This window comes from Anas acuta, chromosome 1 (genome assembly GCF_963932015.1).
Source record: "Anas acuta chromosome 1, bAnaAcu1.1, whole genome shotgun sequence".
In the NCBI taxonomy this organism is placed as follows: domain Eukaryota; kingdom Metazoa; phylum Chordata; class Aves; order Anseriformes; family Anatidae; genus Anas; species Anas acuta.
Genome location: NC_088979.1, coordinates 129,711,865 through 129,728,776, shown reverse-complemented (window position 1 = coordinate 129,728,776; position 16,912 = coordinate 129,711,865). Strand labels below are relative to the sequence as shown.

The 16,912-nt window shown below is 38.4% G+C and overlaps 2 protein-coding genes across 5 annotated transcripts in view; one reads left to right on the top strand and one right to left on the bottom strand.

The window, feature by feature from the left end:
- The first annotated feature begins 5,073 nt into the window (after positions 1 to 5,073).
- Positions 5,074 to 12,304, top strand: SPX (spexin hormone). Its single transcript, XM_068691457.1, has 6 exons — positions 5,074 to 5,079; positions 6,000 to 6,080; positions 6,209 to 6,266; positions 7,508 to 7,570; positions 8,225 to 8,311; positions 11,096 to 12,304. The coding sequence occupies exons 1-6, from the start codon at positions 5,074 to 5,076 to the stop codon at positions 11,152 to 11,154; spliced, it is 354 nt and encodes a 117-aa protein (XP_068547558.1). The 3' UTR covers positions 11,155 to 12,304.
- Positions 12,305 to 15,589: 3,285 nt separating this feature from the next.
- Positions 15,590 to 16,912, bottom strand: part of GYS2 (glycogen synthase 2) — a 54,545-nt gene continuing 53,222 nt past the window's right edge. For 3 of the 4 annotated variants that reach the window (XM_068655802.1, XM_068655810.1, XM_068655830.1), the window contains one exon: positions 15,590 to 16,508. In XM_068655802.1, the coding sequence (XP_068511903.1) occupies positions 16,287 to 16,508 (222 nt within the window). In that variant the 3' untranslated portion in view covers positions 15,590 to 16,286. The remainder of the gene's footprint in view (positions 16,509 to 16,912) is intronic. The other variant, XM_068655820.1, reaches the window with a different exon arrangement.

Here is a 16,912-nt window from a genome sequence, read left to right as displayed (position 1 = left end):
ACGACTGCATGCGTAATGTTTAGCATAGTTTGTAGCCCTCTAGGTAATTTGTTGACAAAGACAAAAATCCTCTTTGCAAAGTTCATGGGGGTGGACGAAAAGGTCAGATGACTCCCTGGCCTTTGGTGCTTCTGCCATTATAAAAAGGTATGCTCTGCAAGATGCGTTTGGTAGTAGTAAGTGCTGGTCTGAAGAGCTGTACAACTTCTGCTAACAGACACTGTAAATGACTGTACTTAGATGGTCAGATTTCTTTTCCAGTTTGCAAATTGCAGAAAACTTTTTCAGCTGGTGCTTTCTTCCTGGTGTTTGCCCCATACTTTTTCATCACTGAAGAAAAATGTCTTACTATCCTATGGATCACTGAACTTCAGAAGTAATACCTCTTTTTGTGATGCTTGCACCTTTCAAGTATTTGTTGATTTCTACACTTTCCTGATACTTGTAAATATCCCTTACCTCACATAACATCTTTAACTTTTACTTATAATTACCTCTTGAAATCTCTTCTGTTTTGTCAATACACTTTTGAGAACAGTAGTGTCTGGACCCAAGTATAGCATCTCACTGCAGTTCTCAGCAAAGACTCTGTTACCTCTACTGTGTGAGCCATTTACATAATCCCTAGCAGACTGTCTTTTCTACATCTTGAACTCTACCTCGAGTAGTTTTTAGTACAGCTAAGTAGTTTGTAGTATAGTTCTTCTCGTGAGGTCTAGAGAAAAGAAGAAAAACATCTCCAGTAATGATACAGTAGCACTGGTATTGTGCCTCAAGATATTCTGGCTTTGAAGGATACATAAAAAACAGGACCGATGTTGTTCAGAGATTGTACAGTTCATCACCCTGTCCACAGGCAGGAGCAATTTACCAACTAGTCCTAATAGGGGCTTGGCTAATATATTCTCTGATCTTCTCAGTGATTATAGATTCAAAGCCTTCTAAGGCAATCTGTATTTCACTATGCTACCATTAGAAAGTCTGCTTTTCAATCTACATGTAACTTAAGTTCCCTTAATGCAAGCTAAGTACAATACCATTTGTCTGCAATTCCTGTTTTGCAGACTCTCCCACAATAGTTCAGTCTTTTAAGATATTAAGACTAGCATGTACAAGCCATAACTACACTGTGCTAGATGCTGTTCACATGACAGACAGAAGTGAGATGAATTTGCCAAAGAGTTAACAAGCTAGCAGGAAAGCACAAAAGAAATTAGAATAAACATAAGAGACAAGGGCCATGGTACCAGGGGATTTGTACCTTGACACCATCAGGATATTGTATTGGCTGACATATGACCACCTCCACACAACAGCTACACCTTCTACTCAAGGGCAAGCAGCAGAACATTGGTGACATTACCAGCAGTTTCAAAATAGACAGGGACAATGACTGTAGCCTATATTTTTAGGGAAAGATTTGGGAAAACACATGGTCATGACGTAAGTCAGTGATGTATGCTTGACTCCACAAGGTAAATCTCCTCATGCAAGAACCTTCATGCACCTCAGCACTGAACGCCAATCCCAGAAATTGACTTTTTATCATTTAGTGTCAGGATAAGCAGCCTCTGCCCTTTAGATCATCTTTAAAAATAAAGATGATCTATGCAGGTTATGTTCTTTCTAATAAGGGATCCTGCTGCTACAGCTGCTACACTCTACTTCCCTCACTTAAGGTATTGATTACATGCCAAAGCCGCTTCCTCATTTATATGGATCAGCTGAGAAATCGCAGGATTGACAATGAGTGTTTTGTGTGCAGCTTATCACCCTGAAGTGCTGTAGTTTTTCAGTGTGTCATGAACCATAACCCAGTTATGTGCTGCTTCATTTTCAACAGTATAGGCTTATATATGCCTATACAAATCCTTTCTTTTTTTTTTTCTTTTTTTTTTTGTGAATGCAAGAACCTTCAGTATGTGCATTTTACAATGTATGAAGTATTGCCTTCTGTTGCTGTGTGCAAATAAATCAAATAAATCGAGCATGTCCCATATGCTATCCCAGAAGTGGTTAGATTTCTGGGAAAAGTGAGAGGACCCCCTTCTCACAGAACCATGACAAGACAGAGCTATGAAGGGAGAAGGAGAGTCTTTTAAAATTTAATCACTGAAGTAGAATTGACAAACCTGGAGTTCCTTGTTCTGCACACAGACTTCTTATTTCCAGGGACATGGTTTGGAAATACATTTTTTTAAAACACCAGAGCAACTTAGAATCATTGTTCATAGTAAAATTAAATGGATTTAGGGCCATAAGTCACAAAGGCACAAAGAATTTAAGGAAACCAAGAAGCTTTCTTCTTTAGTCTCTGTCTGATTTCCACACTTTTTCATTAAGAATTATGAAGCTCCTAATTTTAGACCACTATGGAAATTTGATTTTAGATTGGGTTCATTTCACCTGATATGGTCTGTGCAAAATGCCAGCTGTCTAGGCTCTGTCTGAAGCCAATGAAGAGAAACAGACATCTCCAGATGGGAATTCAGTCCTTCTCTCTTAATGTCAGATGCTCTGAGGGCAGAGGGTGCTCTTCGAGGTCCTGTTTCCCTCCACAGAAAGGGAAACTGTGGAATTGATTCAGTTCTAGTCACAAGGAGCTAATGACAATTTAGGCGCCCTAGGAACTCTGCCTGCCCCCACCTCCTTCTCCACAAGTGCTTGGGTCTCTTGCAGGCCCTGTGTCACAGCTGGCAGACCCACATGAGTGTCTTAAGTGTCCTGGATGGTGTTTGGGGAAAGTAGACTGTTTCTTGCTACTGGATGAAACTAAACCCTTCAATTTTAGACACTTTAATGTCATTGAGACACCTGTCAGGACAGCATTAAAACAGTTCTGACTAATTAGAGGATGCTGTCAAGGTCCTGCATTTGCCCTTGAGTGATTTTTTGCCCTTGGTCACCTGATCCCACAATAAGCCAGCTCAGGTTTTGACCTGTCCAGCTGAGCTCCCTTTTGCCCTCTGGGCAGCCTCAAACAAGCCGCAGACACCACAAGGAGAAGAGTGGGACTGCCAACAGAGACAAGTTTGGAAGAGAGGGCACAACTCCAGCAACACCAACTTCAAGCAGCTGGAGACTTTGGAAAGTGGTCAAAAGATATGAAAGGCTGAAGTTTTCTCCCTACAGTGTGGTAGTGACATAAATCTTTATCCATGCCTCCCATTTTTTTCCCCTTCTCCCCACTTCCAACAGGAGGAGAAGACCTGGTTGTCTTCACAGTTAACTTGCCTCATTCTAGTGGCAGGAGAACGAGGACTTATTGTCTGTGTCAAACACATTCTGGTTGTTCTACCACAAGGACGACCATTGTGAAGACAATATACTTTACTGTGAGTAGTGCTGAACTTTGGGGGTTAATTTTCACAGACTCAGTTGTACTTAGTGATTCTGTTTCTTTGGTCTGTGCATAAAGAGAGGCTCCAAAGCAGCTACAGGGGATGGGTGAGTAGCTTTGTCTTTTCCAAGTCTCTGCTTGTTAAATGTCGTCTGGATGCAATGCATAACCCTCTTCTAAGGCTAAGGGTAAAACATCATCAAGAAATGTCTCTGATCTGTCAGAGCAAGAAGAAAACAGCAAGGAAAATGTAAACTTCATATTGAAGAAGATGCAAGTAGAATACATTTGCTGGATAAAGGTGCATCATGGCATGGCCTTTTTAGAGGACAGAGGTACAATGGCAGTTCCCAAACATTATGAGAGCTGCATGAGGCCAAAACCTAAACTTCCCTTTCAGTTCTTGCATCTATGCCAGAGTGAGTTGTAGTTAATGTGAGTTCTCTAAGTTGCATGACCCATTCTGTCTGGCATCAGCACAGAACAGAGAGAAATTTCGCCCAAAAGCAGGAGAGTAATTGCATCTTCAGTAACAGTGTGGTTCAGAGCATCTCCACAGACACCTGGTCTCAGGAAAAAGCTTCTACAAAGCCTTAACATTGCCTTCACACTCTTAATTCAGACTCCACGTACACGAGCATGTGCTTGTCACACCTCTAGGATGACTTGTATTTTTGTTATATAACAAGGTGGTTTGGTTTGTGAGGGTCCCAGGGTAGTTTTTTTTGTTGTTCAGTCTTCCAATCAGCAAATTTCTGACTCCCTGTTTGCTTCCCTTCCCCTTCTGATCCCCTCTCATTTCACAAAGGAAAAAATGAAGAAGCAGAGATAAAAACACTAGCTGCACAACAAGCAAAGCTAGGAATCAAGCATGCTTCACTCTTTGCCTGAGGACCAAAACGACCATCCATGACTGTGATGAGACAACAATCACTTAGAAGTAGCTTATGGAAATGGCTTCTCTGATTCCCTCTTCCTGCCTTTCTTCTGTTAACTGCTCCACTGCTTGACCAATTCAAGCCCACAACCTGGGCTTTTATTCCAATCAATCCAGGAGACAGCAAAGTGTTTCTGGCTACTAAGGATATTTTTTTATTTTTTTTTTTTTTTTAAATTCAGCTTAGTATTCTTATTCATGTGTAAGAAAACCATATGCAAGAGATTGTTAGAGAAGCAAACAAGAGACTGCCCCCTCTAAGTGTATGCTAGGAACAATCTCAAGCTAGTGACCCTTGGATAAGTCACCCTTTTCTCAATGTTGTCATGTTATGACTGGGGAGCAATTTACTACCTTTTCCAGCGTCCAAAATGACTAACAACCTGAAGTTAGATTATCCTAGGTAAATACTCATCATCCATATTAATATCTGCTTCTGGCCGTTGTTATCGATCATCTGGCAAGAAGGTGACTTTGTATTGCAAATGCACAAGGCAGATGCTGATGTATTCAGAAAGTATTCACCTGGCTAATGGGGTGCATCTCCAAGCGTGTCTATCTTTCAATCACTTCACTGACTTCCTGCAAGACTACAGGTTTCCCTCAGGAGTCATCAGACCTTCTACTTCTCCATCTACAGGGCTGACAAGAGATCCCTTTAGACTCCTCCACCCTGCCACAGAAGGGGAGGGGACATTCACTCTGAAGATTTAAAAAGCTACCCACAAACATTTAGGAGATCTTGTGACACGTTATCCCAAGAAACGAAGACTGAAGATTCACCACTGCAATAAGTATGAAGGTGAGTGAGACTTTTTGGTATGTGGGAAACGTTTAGTTTGCAATTCAAGATTTTTCATTTGAACATAATATTTTAGGAACTTCAGTGGGGGTTAACAAATTTAACATTAAAAAATAACTTAAGATATTAAGAAATATACGTGTCATTATGTTCAGTGTGCTTGAAACCACTGCATTAGAAATAAATAAGCAAAATGCGTCTCAAAAACAGACTGAAATAAAACACTGTGAATCATAATGCTAGATCCTCTCTTTTGCCCATCATGGTTACCAATGCATGAATAGTAACATGATCTGTGCAAACAAGCAGATATGCAATTTGTTTGCAGAGGATTTATGCTGAATGCTTTCATTTGCATGTGCTGCATCAGCAAACAAACTCCAAGAATCAAGCAAGCCTATCTCATGACAAGTATGTAATCATGGTTGATGCAAATAAGATGTTAAGTTTAAAAACTTCCTTTCCTGAGGAACTAGTGATCTACTTTCCCTGTTCGTTTGTTTGGAATAACAAGTCCCCTACTTTTGCTTATTGTCTAGTTTCTGTCTTCAGGTGTAGTAAAATCAAGATGCATTTTATATCATATTTCTCCTTAGTTTGCACATTATTCTCATTCCTGCAGGATCTAGTGTCCTTGTAAACAGAAGCACAAAAGGTGTTCACTTCAATGACAGTTCTCACCTGTATGGAACCTTTATAATAAATATGAGTAAAGAGAATAAAGTGTTTGATTTAACATTCATCCTCTTGTTGGATCACTGTGTTTTGAAGCTGAAATAGCCACAGAGCATGAGGAGGTTGGGCAGCAAGACAGGGAGAAAGGAGGGACTGGAAATACTTTCACATTTAGATTTGAAATTGAGAAGATCTACAGACCTGAAACCCTTTTCTTGTGTCTTGTGGTTCTTCGCTGTGCACAGGGACTCCATAAATTGACAGCATCTTCAGTGGCACTGTTCCTTGCAGTGTCCTTCATATCTTTCTCCTGGAGTGCTCCTCAGGTAAACAGCTCACTCAGGCTGAATGCGCAGCATCCTTGCATCTCGCAGGTTTGTGCTGTGTAAGTACTTGTACTTATTTGTAATGGTGTATGGTGCTGACATGTCTCTTTCTCTTTTTCGGCATAAAGGCTCATTTCCAAAAGAGAAACTGGACTCCCCAGGCTATGCTGTATTTGAAGGGTGCACGTAAGTCCTAAGCTCTTTAAGTTTTGAGGAGATGACTTTCTATACCACTGGATTATTCCTGATCTGCTTGGCTCCACACAAGCAGTAAATGTAAGAAAATGTGTAGGTAGAAATTCTGAAGCCTACCTGGATATGATTATAATTATTTCTCCTTGTCTTTGAAACAGTGGCATTGCCAGTATTATTACTAATTTTTAAAGAAATCAAATTGAAGAAAGCAACTTCTGGAAGAAGAAAAGCAAAGTTACTTCCAGAAAGTACTGGAAATGTATAGAGTTGGAAGCTTGATTGTGAAACCTATTGGAAAAGCAATTCTCTTAACTGAAATAATCTTAAAGGGGGGTTAAGACATACTGGATATAGTCATCATCCCTTATTCTCACTCAGGCTTTAATTAAAGCATCTTCCCAAGCAATAGGATAAAACACATTCATATAACAAGCATCTTGCATTACAGTTGGTATTCAAACCACAAGCAACCTCTTCTAAGAACTTGAATGTCAGGGTTATGAATACTGTTGTAATTAACTCTTGCAAAAAATATTTTGAATTTCCGGTATTAGTACAGAGTTAAAGGAGCATTAAATATAAAATTTAGAGTCAAGGAGAGATGATCTTGTCCTCTGATGCAGACCCACATTTAACAGAAATATTTGTGTTTTTAACAATTCTATTCTGAATTGTTTCAAAATCAAAAAGTACCAGACAAGGTGTGTATTGAGGGAGCAAAGTTCCTTAAAAAAAAAAATAATAAAAAAAAATTATCCCCCACCTTTTTATTTACTTCTTCCAACTGAATAATGAACTGTTATTATTATTTATTATTATAACTTAGTTATTTTAGTTTTTTTCATTTTATAGAGCAAAATCCCCTTAAAAAACAATACTTTATAGACCAGCAAAGCGATTGAAGGCTCTTGACCATATAGGAGTCAAGGAAAAAGTGAGGAAAATTCAGTAAATTCTTCCATACTACATACAGCTCCTACAGTAGATTAACGTATGAATGAAAAGTGCTGGAACAACATCTTTTTAGAATTAAAGTATGTTTGGGAGTGTTCCAGTTAAGGATGGACTATTGCTGATTTCAAAAAACCCCCAGGGGATAAATGCATCCAATTTTATGTTTGTAGAATTAATGCTGTAACTTTGAGTTTTGAAAAGACTACTTTAGGGGTTGTAAGGTACGAATTACAACAGATTTGCGAGGTTGTTTTCAGCTTTTCCCACTGTTCTTCTAGAGGGACGGCGATTCATCTCAGATGAGAGCCAGCGAAAGGATCTGTATGACAGAATGCAGCTTGGTAAGTGCCCACAGTCTTTTCTCAGGTTAGGAAAGAAATCTATAGAAACGGGAGAGGGGTTGTCTTCCTGGAATCATATTTAAGGAAGCACTTTTTAAATATAACTTTATTTTGTTATATCCTTCATTCCAAAAAGCACATTATAAAGACCATGTATCTGATTTTCTTTTCTTGTGTACCTGTGACTTCACTTCCATAAGCTAATGTTGTAATAATGTTTCACATTATTAGTATTCACATGATAATGTTTCACATTATCATCAGGCCCTTTGACTTTCTTTTCCCAGTGGAAAAAAATCAAATGAAATTATTAATTCTGCTGAACTGACAAGTGACGAAAGTCAACAACATTTTTTTATGCTAGACAACGTGCCCAGAGGAAATAACCTAGCAAAATAATAACACGTGAAAAAAAAAAATGTTCTCTTTACTTTCTAAGGAACTCTAACATAATCCCCTTTGCAAGAAATAGGTAACCTATTCTGTGTTAGACATTTATCAGGCTGGTTTTGAGTACGTAATGTTATAGAGTAAAGGAAAGAGCAGTATTTTTTTCTATTTATATCTCTATTTGTAGATATAAAAAAGCAGAGTGAAATAAAGAAATCGCATAGAACACTAACAAACTGGGCATCTTTGATTTTGTAATTCTAGAAACACGCAGCCAAAATACAAATCCTTTATCTCTTTCTGAAGCTGCAGCACTGTTCCTTAGTTCCTTACGGAAAGCCCAAGAACAAGGTAAGTGCATGTTTTGTTTTTCCCAGAGCTTTTAAAAAGGGGTTTATAAGTACTTAATTTACTAACATGTTAATCTAAAAAGTCAGTCTTGAAATAAGGTGTTCCACAGAGTATATTTTATCAGGGTGTACATTTACATAAGCTATAACATGAATCTGAGAAGTCATAGTTGGTAAACTTTTGTCTGCTTTTCATTTGCTTTTCAGATTTTTATTGGTTTAGATTCAAGGGAATGGCTATTTTGATTTGAATTTTCTAAAACAAAACTTCTTTAATGGGACTCCTTTTTCTACAAAATATTGCTTGTGAAATTTTCATTACTCCATTGGCTTTTCTGCCCTGGTAGAAATGCTTAAAAAGAATTCTAAAAAGCTCCAGAACAGGAGCTGTGGGATTAACATTTGGCTTCTGAGAGCTCACTGGCACAGTCGACAAAGGGTCCCAAGGAGATTTAGAGGCAGAGCCCTGAAATATCCTGAAAAATCCAATAATCATTCATGTATTCCCAGCCTGCCATAGAGCTTGTCCAGACATCCCATCTCTCTCTCCTCATCACCTGCTTTCTCACACTGCTGCTGCATACTTCTGCTTCTCAAAGCAAAATCTCAAAACCTGTGCCTGTCTTTCACAGCCTCCTACAGCAGAAACCAGTTACTGAGTCAGTCTTAAATAACTTGTGTTCCCCCATCTCCTTCACACATATTGCACCCCCTTAGATGAAGAGCCCTGTCTCCTGTCACCCAGCTCCCTCACCCTGCAATAGTTCACGTTTCCTCCCTAGACCAGCCTTCCTGCAAAGCTGTTATCCCAAACCCCTCATCTTCTGTTGCATACATACAGTTCACCATGCTGAGACCCTAAATCTATGCACTCTGTCGCCTGTCATAGAATCATTAAGGTTGGAAAAGACCTTCAAGATTATCTGGTCCAACCATCACCCTACTACCAATATCACTCACTAAACCATGTCCCTGAGCACTAGGTCCAACTTTTCCTTGAACACCCCCAGGGATGGTGACTCCACCACCTCCCTGGGCAACCCATTCCAATGCCTGACTGCTCCTTCTGAGAAGAAATGTCTCCTCATTTCCAACCTGAACCTCCCCTGGCACAACTTGAGGCCATTCCCTCTAGTCCTATCACTAGTTATCTGTGAGAAGAGGCCGACCTCCAGCTCCCCACAGCTTCCTTTCAGGTAGCTCTAGAGAGCAATAAGGTCTCCCCTGAGCCTCCTCTTCTCCATACTAAACAACCCCAGTTCCCTCAGCCGCTCCTCACAGGACTTGTGCTCCAGGCCCTTCACCAGCTTCATAGCCCTTCTCTGGACACACCCCAGGGCCTTGATATCTGTCTTGTACTGAGAGGCCCAAAAGCGAACACGGTACTGGAGGTGTGGCCTCACCAGAGCTGAGTACAGGTACCCTTCACCTCTTCAGTTAGACTATTTTTTTTTTGTCAATGGCCTGCTCCATGTGGAAATGGAGTTGGGAACAGGGAAGTTGTAAAGGGAAGGATACACGCACCAGTGATGGGGAGACCCTGCGCTGTACTCCAGCCCCTGGGTGCTGGGGAGGTTGGAAGAGCTTATGCAAGCTCAAGAGCTTGTCCAAGCTATGTTCCTGGCCTCTTTGGTCCAGGCCAGGGAGGAATAGAAGGTGACTAGAAGCTATCTTTGTGGCATTTTTGGTCTCAGTTGTGAGTTTTTTATGCAGCCTCTTAATTATGGTTGTCACAATAGGAAGAAGAGCTTTATTTGAATTATGAAATGTAAAGAAAAACCCAAGTGAAATATGAGGTGTTTTGTACCTTTTGCATAGATGCATGGTAAAACAGGCCTATTACTGCCTCGTTACCTTTGACATGATCACTAGTGTGCAATAAATAACTTGCCATTGCTGCCATACCACCTCACCTTGTTTATCTAAAGTATACAGCTTTCCTGAAATGAAAACAGAATTTACCTGGTGTATGTGCAGATATCCTTGAACCATTACTGACTTTTCCAACTCCTAGCATCTCCCACTGTACCTCACATAATTCTGGGGCTCTATGCTTAACTCTCTCCTCCCTGCCATGGCAGAAGTCTGAAAACCAAAAATTTCAGTGGTGCTTTGGGTGAAAGAGGCAGATTAACAATGAGCATAAGTCTTTGGACAAACTATATGGCCAATTCTAAAGATAAATCAGTGAAAGCGTCTGTTACTTGTGAGCTAACAAAAAGAGAAAATCTTGTGAAGTTCATGATTCATAAATTTTAGTGGTGTTTTCCTGCCTGCTGTTGCTGTTCAAAAGGAGATAGTGTCTGGCAACACCCCTTAAGAAAAAAGGTGACACATCTGAGAAATCTAAGCAAAACTGGCAGCTTGCTTGAAAAATACTCTCTGAAATAACGTTGACATCATTGTAGTACTAGACTAACAAAACAATCAAACATGGATAAGCCACACATTTTCAGAAGATCACGTTCAGTTGATTTTAGAATCCTCTTGACTGAGAGAAATGTGCAAATACAGAAAAAATAATTATTTTTTTTTTCATGAAAAAATTGTTCCTTTTATCAAAGTATTTCTCTGGACATGGCTTATATCCTTGTTCCTCAACAAACAGAAAAATTCCTACATTTAAAATGACAGAAGGCATGATTACTTCTATTTTCATCATTTAGCTAAGCAGTCAGATTACACTAGGGCTATCCCTGAGGTATATTTATATCCTGAAAACTATGGGTGGCTGAACTTTCCTTTATCTACATCTTATTTTCCCCCATTGTGTCTTGTCTTACAGTTGAAGAAGAAAATGGTGACCACCCTGGCTACTTGACGGATAATTTATCAAATTGGTGAAATATTTCAAATTTCTTTAACATTAGTATTCTGTATACCCTGAAACCATGATTTGTGTAAACAGAGCATTTCATTTGTCCTCACTTAAGTTCCAAAAGGGTCACGTATTTTTCACATATTATTCATAGCAATGGTTTGAATACAAACTGATTAAAAGTTACCAATTTAGCTAAAGATATTATTTGTAAAGTTCTTGCCTTGTTTAGATCGTTTTGTATTTCTAATCCAAAGTTTAAAATACGCTGTTCCATCTTAGCTGAAAGGATGATTAAAGCTGTCCTTTTGCACAATTACTTCATTAAAATAAAATTTTCAATAGTGAGTGGAAAACCTTTTGCCACCTTCTACCCAGCTGTATATCGGAGCCATTTTTACTTCCAGTTAAGGTGGATTCTTTCATTTCTGTCCCTGTATGTTGATGAAGGTTAGTACAGGATCAGGGCCTCAATAGGGTCCATGGCATACAGTCACTACTGCTGCACGTGGTACAGGTCTGCTGGAGCTGGTGGTGGCACACTAGTTACAAATCTAGTGTCATACATGACAACTGGCACACAGAATATTAGTTGCATCATTCTTGTACATTTTTGTTGTTTTTTAAGTTTTCAAACTGAAATTATATATAAAATGGTTAATTATTCCATGCTGATAAAGATATATTGAACATTATTCATGCAGCTTTGTGGTCTTACTGGAAAGCCCTCTGTAGTTCTCATGTAATTAAAAAATAGCCACATGATTCTTGTGTCCAAGCAACTATGTTTTATTTTTTTTAACCTTTAGCCCTGGTCCTGCTCTTCATCATTTAATACTACTTTCCTCAGATCTTTCTCATGATACTGCTAATTAATTTTGTTAACTCACACTAATTATAATGCTTCTCCTCAACACAAAAAATGCACCTGAAGAGTAATTAATTTCTATCATTGGGCCATAGGCATTTTCAGTAATTGTTTATGTCACTTCATGAAGAAATATAGATGAAATCAAAATCTCCTTGTTTGTTTATTTTTAAGCAGTAATATATCTATCAATAGCAGTGTATACTATATGACAGAATGAATTCGTGATGAATTTCATCTAAAGACACCACAATCTTTTCATTCATTTAGTAACTCTTTGTTTCAAGCATGTTCTGTGAGTGCATTAAGTTAATTTTCACCAAAATTTGCAGTACAATCAATCAGTATTAAGAAAAAATTAGGACATCTGATTTAGTATTCTGAAATTCATGTTCCTCTAAATGTCCTAGAAATACAAAAATTGTACTAATCTCATTCTCCATTGACCTTTGTATGTATTCCTGTGGATCTGAGCTCACTAGTTCAAACTTTCTTTTTCTTTTTATTTTTCTTTTTCTTTTTCTTTTTCTTTTTTTTTTCTTTTTCTTTTTCTTTTTCTTTTTCTTTTTCTTTTTCTTTTTCTTTTTCTTTTTCTTTTTCTTTTTCTTTTTCTTTTTCTTTTTCTTTTTCTTTTTCTTTTTCTTTTTCTTTTCCTTTTTCTATTTCTTTTCCTTTTTCTTTTTCTTTTTCTTTTTCTTTTTCTTTTTCTTTTTCTTTTTCTTTTTCTTTTTCTTTTTCTTTTTCTTTTTCTTTCTTTTCCTTTTCCTTTTCCTTTTCCTTTTCCTTTTCCTTTTCCTTTTCCTTTTCCTTTTCCTTTTCCTTTTCCTTTTCCTTTTCCTTTTCCTTTTCCTTTTCCTTTTCCTTTTCCTTTTCCTTTTCCTTTTCCTTTTCCTTTTCCTTTTCCAAGTATCATGAACCAGAACAGCAATTCTGTCTTAGGTAGAGCTGTCTGTGAAACCCCAGTATTTGCAATATGGCAGATAATTGGTTATGTAACATAAAGCTGCTACTAACCTTGTCAGATGACAGTATCAGTTAGAAATCTGGGGCATTTAAGTTAGACAGTCTGTTGCCTTGACTGAATGAGAAGCCATTCCCCCTAACATTTCAAAAGGCAGAAATGTTTTGCCATACTTAAAACTGCCTTGCTACTGATATCTGGTCCTAACATACATGTACAAGGCAGAATTACAATAAGCCTAGAAGTGGGAGGCAGAGATCACTTTGCCCCCTGCAGGAGTATTTCTGAGAAGACTGAGCATTGTATTCACTTTAGCTATGTATCAAAAATTGTACACTTTCTGTCACTGGGCTGGTGCTCACAACGTGTGACCATGACGAAAAAAACATAGCTGGCTTTGTAGAAGATGTAATGCCAACTTTCTGTTTCTGCTAGGAAACTCAAATACTTTCAGTACATCTATCTAAGTGAACCTGCAGTCATGATAATACACGTTGCTTATTTTTCTCCTTATCCAGAAAGAAAAAGCATAGCTGTCTTAATGTAACCCCAGCAAAACCCTTCCAGATTCAATACTGTCAGGGCTGTCTCCATCATTTAGCAAGATTTACAGTTATGTGTGTAGTGATCATATCTTCCAGCACTGAAATGATGCTGGGTCTGGAATGATAATAAACAGCTTGTCACTACTGGAACATTTGTAGGCAACAAAGGAAGTGATGGATCATTCTCAGATGATGTTAATGCAAATTACAGGGAACATGGGGTGAAATGCTTTTCTTCAGTATAACAGTGCGTTGATATACAAGCAATAATGCTAGGCTTCCTGAAATCCTTTTTTTTTCTTTTTTTTTAAGAGAAAGTTAACTTTCAATCAATATGACCTTTAAATGTTCTTTTAGAATCACAGGTCATTTAGTCTGGAAAAGACCTCTACTACCTCACCAGAGCTGAGTACAGGGAGATGATCACTTCCCTAGTGCTGCTGGCCACGCTGGTTCTAATACAATCCAGGCTGCGGTTGGCCTTCTTGCCCACCTGAGCACACTGCTGGCTCATATTCAACTTGCTGTCGACCAATACCCCCAGGTCCCTTTCCACTGGGCAGCTTTCCAAACACTCTTCCCCCAGCCTGTAGCGTTGCATAGCGTTATACCACAAGTACAGGACCAGGCACTTAACCTTGTTGAACTTCATACATTTGTCCTTGGCCTGTCAATCCAGCCTATCCAGATCCCTCTGTAGAACCTACCTACCCTTGAGCAGATTAACACTTGTGCCCAGCTTGGTGTGGTCTGCAAAGTTACTGAGGGTGCACTCAATTCCCTTGTCCAGATCATTGATAAAGATACTGAGGAGAACTGGCCCCAATACTGAGCCCTGAGGAACAACATTTGTGATCAGCTGCCAAATGGATTTAACTCCATTCACCACGATTCTTTGGGCATGGCCACCCAGCCAATTTTTTACCCAGCAAAGAGTACACCCATACAAGCCATGAGCAGTCAGTTTTTCCAGGAGAATGCTGTGGGGAAGTGTTGCACCCTTAAACATCATATTCATTGACTCAGCAAGGTAACTGATTAAATCCACTTCGACAAAGAACATACATTTTTGAGCTCACAGAATGCAGTTTTCCACTTAGTAAAAGGTATGAAGAAAATACATTTGGTATCTTTGTTTTCACTTTTCATATGAAAAATACTTATTAACCATTTTTAATTACTTTATAAGTGGCTAAACAATAGTGACTCCTTTTAAATCCAGTCAAGTTTTTGCCATAAAACTTGAACATGTCTTCTGAGAATAGGTATTTTTTCAGTTATCCAAATCAGCTTGAGAATGAAAGTGCAATTTTAAAACTGATTTTAGGTGACCAAAAATACAGATAGGCACTTAATCACTTTTATTTTATATGATCTATAAGTAGAACCATGTCTTCAAGTGTTGGTTAAGTGTTTGAAAGGTAGGTATCTAATCAAAACTGGTCATGTAAGCTCTCCCCAGAAAAGACAGTGAAGGTAAATACCTCCAGAGGTCAGATCATCCTATCTGCTGAGGAACAGCCTGAATCAATTCCTAGAAATGTCTTTTCTTAAACAGCTTGAGAAATTCTTGATTTTCAAACTTCTAAATAAAAGATGGATCTCCTTCCTAGTATTTTCATGCTAAGATCTACTTCTGAAGATCTTTTTCAGGCACTCTCTGCTTCTCTGAAAATTAAAATACCTTTGAAAACCATAACACAAATTAGATGTCTGGTTTTCATTGTAAGGTTCATTTATTCCCCAAACACTTTGAAAAGAAGTATCTTGTGCTTTTTACAAATTATGTCTGTGGGGAAGATATGTTTTTGGAATTGTATTAGAATTATTTTTTAAGATGAGGTTTCTTCCACAGAAATGAAAGAGTGCATGAACTTATGGGGCAATTGGAAGAATTTAAATGCATAACTTCGAATGTTTTCACATTGCTCTGTGGCATGTAGGTTTGCCTGCATGAGAAGGTGTTAATTAAGCAATTTTTGTCATTTTCTTTAACCAAATAACATTCATTTCTTCCCTGAACTTGGTTAACAAACTTGATGTACGACATAATGAAAACAATTAAAGAAACATAACAGAGAAATGACTAAATAAACGGTCTGCTGTTTATTGTGGGTCTAAATGACTTCAGGAAGATGACTTTCATTTATCTCTAAAATTCAAATGCCCACTGCATAAGACTTTATATTGTTCCACAGTATATTTTACCACTGAATCAAGACACTTCCACATGTTGTAAAAAAATGTTTTAAATGATGTAAGCTTACAGTAAGATAAACAGCATGAGGAAAAATGAAGACCATTGTGTTTTCAGTAAATCTTTTTTAACCCTGATAAGGTTTCCTCATTGTACCACTTTTTCTCTATATTTTCTGAGCTCTGATTTAAAGATCATTTCAGTTTGGGAGGTGAAAATGGAGGGCATAAATGAAGCAAGAGTTCATTTGGAACAACCATAATAGAGCTATCAGCATGGGCCATGATTAATATAGACAATTATGCAAACAAAGGTATGATCTACAGTTTGTATAAGCTCCTGAGGGGACTGTCACATTTTCTAGGTTTACTAAGCTTGAAAAATTTCTTCTAATCTTCACTGGGCACAGAATTGTCATTTAAACTACTTTCAAGGTGACATAATATTAGGCTTCCCAACAGTGTAACTCAAGTAACGTTTAAGATTCTCCTAATCACAACACACTGTCCTTAACACAAAGCTTGCCAAGCCTACAGGAGAAGCTCTTGAATGGATGAAGAGAACCTGATACAGTGAGAGCAACACATTCAGTTCCTGTACTCTCCATGCTGCTTTGTCTTCCCTTGAGGTAATACTCCAAGGGAAAAGGGAGATTTGATGTTTTGCCTATCCCTTTCAGCCTCTTCATCTTCATCATATCTTTCATCCTCATCTTCATCTTCGCCTTCACTGTGGTGAGGGCTGGAATGCTGAGAGACAGAAGGTGATGGTGGCACTGATGAAGGCCTGGGGTACCTAAAACCTTCCGTCTGGCAGAGAGAGAAGTAAGTTGTACATGTTATCAGTGTTCCTCAGTTGGTTGTGTACGGTGATTCAAGGCAGTCAGCACATCAAGGCAAACTATTGGTGATTGCATGTAAGCTAGACCATTCCAATATTAAACTCCCTTAAATACAGGTCCTCTCAGTCCTTCTCTGATAGGAAGTATGTGCCTGTAAGGCAGGAATCTTTAGCTTGTATCATAAACAATACGCTTCCTTTCCAGCATTGTTTCTTTGACTTATTGAGCATTAAAACCCTCAATGCTACATGAAATCCTCCTGAACTCTCTAGTCAGAATGCTCTGACTGAAATTCAGAATTAGTCTGAAGTTTTGAACAATTTTCTAGTTATACATCAATTTCTGCAAAACCAGAGCCAAACAAGGAGTCTT

Excerpts from the sequence above, each read along its gene's own strand:
- SPX (XM_068691457.1), top strand. Across the intron at positions 6,081-6,208 it reads TCTCCTGGAGTGCTCCTCAG|GCTCATTTCCAAAAGAGAAA; the intron begins GTAAACAGCTCA and ends TTCGGCATAAAG. Across the intron at positions 7,571-8,224 it reads GTATGACAGAATGCAGCTTG|AAACACGCAGCCAAAATACA; the intron begins GTAAGTGCCCAC and ends TTGTAATTCTAG.